The 5,779-nt window shown below is 32.9% G+C and overlaps 1 protein-coding gene across 1 annotated transcript in view; it reads left to right on the forward strand.

Moving 5' to 3' along the window:
• Positions 1-4,646: 4,646 nt before the first annotated feature.
• The window catches only part of LOC107596281 (ras-related protein Rab-11B-like), a gene marked incomplete at its 5' end in the record, with an annotated part of 4,902 nt that continues 3,769 nt past the window's right edge, over positions 4,647-5,779 (forward strand). The window contains one exon of the mRNA XM_016286976.1: positions 4,647-4,884. Within this exon, the coding sequence (XP_016142462.1) occupies positions 4,647-4,884 (238 nt within the window). The remainder of the gene's footprint in view (positions 4,885-5,779) is intronic.

Below are 5,779 nucleotides of genomic sequence, written 5' to 3' on the forward strand. Positions count from 1 at the left end.
TATATATATATATATATTTTTTTTTAAATGGAAGAGTTTATTGAAACTTTAGACAAAATCTAAAAAAAAAAAAAGTCTGCATTTGTGTTTTGTATCTGTACCATAACTGTTACATCGGGCTTTCATGGCTCATGTAGTCTGATATAGTGAGAATATGGAAGAAAAAAGAGACTGAAACTGAGAAAAAATATGCAATTTGGTGCAGATGCTGATATTCATATGCACAAAAAGTGACGCAATTCTGATGCTTGTAATGTAAATCAATGAGATCTTTATAACAGTACAGCAGATACTTACATAAAATGCTATAAATATAAATAAATATCTCCAATAATGTGTCTTAGTAAGATGAGATTTAAAAGATCCAAACATATAATGCAATGCAATCCAATGATGATCGAGAGATGAACAAATAAACGCTCCTCAAAAGCCTGAAGATCAGATTTGAGACTCACATTTGAACAGGATCTTATGGAGAATCAAGTAAAGCTGAGTTGCTTCAGTTCAGTAAGTGTTCATCTGGAAATATTACTAAGGTTATTCTTATGTTTACTTGATAAAAATCAGTCAAGGTTTGACGGCAGAAAGACACGTGAAGCACGAGCTGAAGGTGTACGTTTGTACAGTTACACTAACAGAGCTTTGACTGGATAAAACACTCTAAACGATCAATCAGAAGGCATGGAGGAGATTGTGTGTGAAACAGGTTCAATCATTAGAGGCCTTGTTAGATACAGTCGGGTTTATAGGGTTAATCTAATTGCTGTCAAGGAGAAACAATCTCATTTGTGATTTTTCTTGCAGTTTTACAGTTCGTCTGTTACAGACACACTCTTCAGTTATTTCTTTTGTTAAGAGAGAAACTCTTCTGTCGTTGTTTTGCATTGAGTCATGTGACGGAATCTAAATCCAGCCTTCATTTGCATGTTACCATGGGAAGTGATGTGACTCATGCACCTCGACAACAGTCTCTCACAATCATCCCAGAATCGTCCTCAAAACCTCAGATGTCTTCACACTCAACGCTCTTATGAAGTGGCTCAAATGATGCACGATGCTCGAGTCTTCAGGAACATACAAAAGGCATCACTCTGGATAAAAGCATCTGATAAACACATACAGTGAATGCAAGCATTTTGCTAAGCTGCTTAAAAATATGAATGTTTCCAGCTAAAACTCTGCCATTTTCTTCGGATTAGTTCATGCATTGCAGCTTTCTAGCTCTAGGAAAATGTTGAAAACTAAAACTCCAAAAACCCAAATCACTAACCATATTAGTTTATGATATATGTGTCCTCTTCACACTGCTGGGAAGCTTATTCAGCAGTTACACCTCACTTCCTGTCTGTACAGTGGGGTCATGGAAGGTCGGCTCACATATTTCCTCCAGGCCTCTGATTCCTCCCAAGCTTGGCTCCCTCTCTGAGCTTCCTGATGTTCCCCATTATCTTTTAGTTTGCTCATGTGAGTCCTTCTCCCAGGAAGCCTTTCAGAGACTCTTCGTATGGCAAAAACAGCAGCGCTAAACAGAGAGGAAGAGAGTTTCATGACCACAGACAAAAGTGGCTTTCTGTGCGTGCAAAACAAATAAATAAATACAAATAAAATATAATGCAATGAATAAACAACAAACAAATAAAAAAGCAATTATTATGAATAAATAAATTAATTCAAAAAGTATAATATAAAAAGCAATAAAATAAAAAAAGACATAAAAATAAATACATGAATTAATTAAAAATAAAAATACATGAATAAAAATAAAAGTAAATAAAAAAAAAAAATAATAAAAATTACTGAACTAAATTATAAAGTGTTTCTTTATTTGTCTACTAATATTATAATTTCAACCATATCTCAAATTACAAATTGTGATTAATAGCATTCTGTGATGGAAATTACATTTGAACATTCTTGGAATAAATTAGTTGAATTTCCTTCTATACTAAGGCTGCTTATTATCACCCAATTAAATAATATTTTCAAACTTCTTGCGTATTTAACCCAGCATTTTTTAGAGTGTAAAAAGCAATAAAATAAAAAAATAAATACATTAATTAATTAAAAATAAAAATACATAAATAAAAATACAATTAATTAAAAATAAAAGAAATAAAATTTAAAAAATACATAAATAAAAAATAATTAATTACTGAAATATATAAATAAATAAACATTATAAAGTGTTTTTTTATTTGTCTACTAATAATATAATTTCAACCATATCTCAAATTACAAATTGTGATTAATAGCATTCTGTGAGTAAATTACATCTGAACATTTCTATATGTTTTTTTCTGTATATTTGTCCTTCTGTGGGGATCAAAGTTCGACTTGACTTCCTAGTAAGATGACGTGAGGATATCAGCCTGAGCCCAAGGAACTCAATGCTAACGCGTTCACAGCTTTAAAGGAAAATGAAAACCGTGCCATCCTTTACCGACCTTCTTTTTTTAGTGAAACACAACATGAGATGTTTTGTAGACTGTCTGAGGCCACTGGAGGTGTTGAACTCCAAAAATGGACATTACAAGTAGTCCATACACTCTAAAAAATTAATGGGTTGAATTTAACCCAGTGCTGGGTAAAATAGGGACAAACCCAGCAATTGGGTTGTTTTGACCCAGCGGTTGGGTTACTACCCAGAAGGTTGTGTTAAACATTTAACCCAACCGCTGGGTTAAACCAACCCAATTGCTGGGTTTGTCCCTATTTTAGCCAGCACTGGGTTATAGTTAACCCAGCATTTTTTAGAGTGTACAACTATTTATATTCCAGATCTTATATGGGAATCAGATCTTGAGTAATGGGCCTTCAAAACCAAGAAAGAGAGAACGAGAGTTCAAAATAAACTTTTGGTTACACCTGTCAATGATAACTGAATTGAGAAAATTGACCAACCACTGATATTTTCTCACTGGTCATTAAACTGGCATAATATTGCATTATTCTTATTTATATACAGGGGTAGGACAAAATAATGTGAACAGCCATTATTATAGAGGTTAATGTCATTTTTGCAGGCTACAGTGAAAGCATAAACATTGTGATTATCTTTTTTCTATTCGTTGTCTCTCTATTTTTTATCATGATTATGTACCTGCTTTCCTTTCATATTTTATCTCTGTCTCAGATTCGCCAGGATGCGGTTCCTCATATTTCGCTTAAATCTTTAATTATTGTGTAAGCTAGGTGTTTTTGAATGAATTATTGGCTTGACTCAAAGAATGTTTACTGTTTTCGTATGTTTATGCGCTCTACTATTCAAAAGTTTGGGGTTTTTGAAAGAATTCTCTTCTGCTCACCAAAGCTGCTCGTATTTAATCAAAAATACAGTAAAAAGAGTAAAACTGTGAAATATTATTACAATTTCAAACAGCTGTTTTCAATGTGAATCTCTGTTAAACTGTAATGTATTTCTGTGATGCGCAGCTGTATTTTCAGCATCATTCCTCCAGTCTTCAGTGTCACATGATCTTCAGAAATCAGTATAATATGCTGATCTGCTTTTTTCTTAGTAATTCTTATGCAAGAAAAGATAAAGACACAAGTAGGCCTATATATAAGTTAAACGTAACAAATATGCCACAATATAAAATAATTTGCATTTGTGGCTGTTGATAAGTGAACAGATGTGGTTTTGGTTCCCCATTCCTAAAATAACATTTGCATCCTTCACCTCAGCCATTTTTTTCAATATTTTGTATCGTTTTATTTTCATCTTTCAGCCATTGTATTTTTTATTAGTGTTGGCGATGTGATCAAACCTCTAACTATGAGCAATGGCCATTTTTGTTAATTTGTTAAAATATAAATATTAGATGAAAAACTACAACTAAAGTAAATAAACTAAACTAAAATGATTAACTAAATAAAAAATGTAATTACATGTATTTAATAAGTAAATGAAATAAAAACTAAAACTAAATGAAATAATTTGCCAAGTCAGCATTGCTAAAATTAAATTAAATAAAATATAAAATACAATTTACTTACTAACTAAATTACATAAAAAGCAAAACTGAACTACAGCTAAAACTATGAGCAATAGTGATGGTGAAAGCAGGGTTATAATTGTAAACTAAAACTATTAAAAACATTTTTGTTAATTTGTTAAAATATGAATAGTTGAGTTGCCTTGTGAAATAAGTTTCCAAGGCAACATTGCTAAAATTACTAATTAATAATTAAATAATAATTTAATAAAATGTATTGACTAAATAAATAAAATAAAAACTAAATCTGAACTCTAACTATAAGTAATAGTGATAGTGAGAGCGTGGTTATTATTGCTAACTAAAAGAAAAACTATTAAAAACATGTTTTTAAAATATAAATGTTAGCTAAAAACTAAAATTAAACAAAAAAGCTGTAAACAAACTGAAAAAGGTTGCCAAGGCAACACTGCTAAAATTAAAGAAAAAAAAGTACAATTTATTTAATAAAAGTAAAACTATTAAAAACATTTATTATTTTAAAAAATATATAAATATTACATGAAAAACAACATCTAAACAAAAATTGTTGCCAAGGCAACATTGCTAAAATGAAATGAACAATAAAGTTACATTTATTTACTAACTAAATGAAATAAATAAAACTGAACTAAAACTAAAACTGTGAGCAATAGAAATAGTGATGTTTGATATTTCGGCTCAAACTGTGGTTATGGTTTTCTGACGTGTTGCAGGTATTATCGTGGCGCGGTCGGCGCGCTGCTGGTGTACGACATCGCCAAACATCTGACCTATGAGAACGTGGAGCGCTGGCTGAAGGAGCTGCGAGATCACGCCGACAACAACATCGTCATCATGCTGGTGGGAAACAAGAGCGACCTGCGCCACCTGAGAGCCGTTCCCACCGACGAGGCGCGCGCTTTCGCAGGTACAGCCGACACTAGAGACATCGCACGACAGTCCGCTGAAGAGCTGAGGAGGAAAACTGCTGCTCCTTTTGTTTGTCTGATTTATGTAGGCATAATGCAAAGCTGTGGAGAATTACAGAGTATTTGGTAACACTTTACTTGAAGGGGTGTGCATAAGACTGACATGGCACCTTCATAATCATGACATGACACATTTTATGCATGTTTATGACAAATGTCATTAAGTGTCATTCGCTCAGTTATGTCATTTTTAATGCAAATATGACATTATGTGACCTAACCCTAACCTAACCCTACCCTTACCCCTAACCATAGCCCATAACAAAGACATCTCAAACAATGTCATCTTTGCATTAAAAATTACATAACTGAGCGAATGACACTTAATGACAGTTGTCATAAACATGCATAAAAAAACCCTTCATATTCATGACATGTGTCATGTCATGATTATGAAGGTGTCATGTCAGTCTTATGCACACCCCTTCAAGTAAAGTGTTACCAAGTATTTTAGACCATTAAAGGAATAGTTCAACCAAAAAATGAAAACTAAAACATCCTCACCCTCAGGCCATCCAAGATGTAGATGAGTTTGTTTCTTCATCAGATTTGGAGAAATGCAGCATTGCATCAGTGTCTCAGCAATGGATGCTCTGCAGTGAATGGGTGCCGTCAGAGTGAGAGTCCAAACAGCTGATAAAAACATCACAATAATCCACAAGTAATCCACAGCACTCCAGTCCATCAGTTAATGTCTTGAGAAGAAAAAAGAAACAAATCCTTCAAGGCGTTTTTAACTTTAAACCGTTGCTTCCAGCTAAAATACTGGTCCATAAAAGTCCATAAAAAAAGTCCATAATCCATAATAATGCTTCCTCCAGTGAAAAAGTGGTC

The sequence above is a fragment of the Sinocyclocheilus grahami genome, unplaced genomic scaffold, assembly GCF_001515645.1.
Source record: "Sinocyclocheilus grahami isolate Dianchi unplaced genomic scaffold, SAMN03320097.WGS_v1.1 scaffold216.1, whole genome shotgun sequence".
NCBI lineage: Eukaryota > Metazoa > Chordata > Actinopteri > Cypriniformes > Cyprinidae > Sinocyclocheilus > Sinocyclocheilus grahami.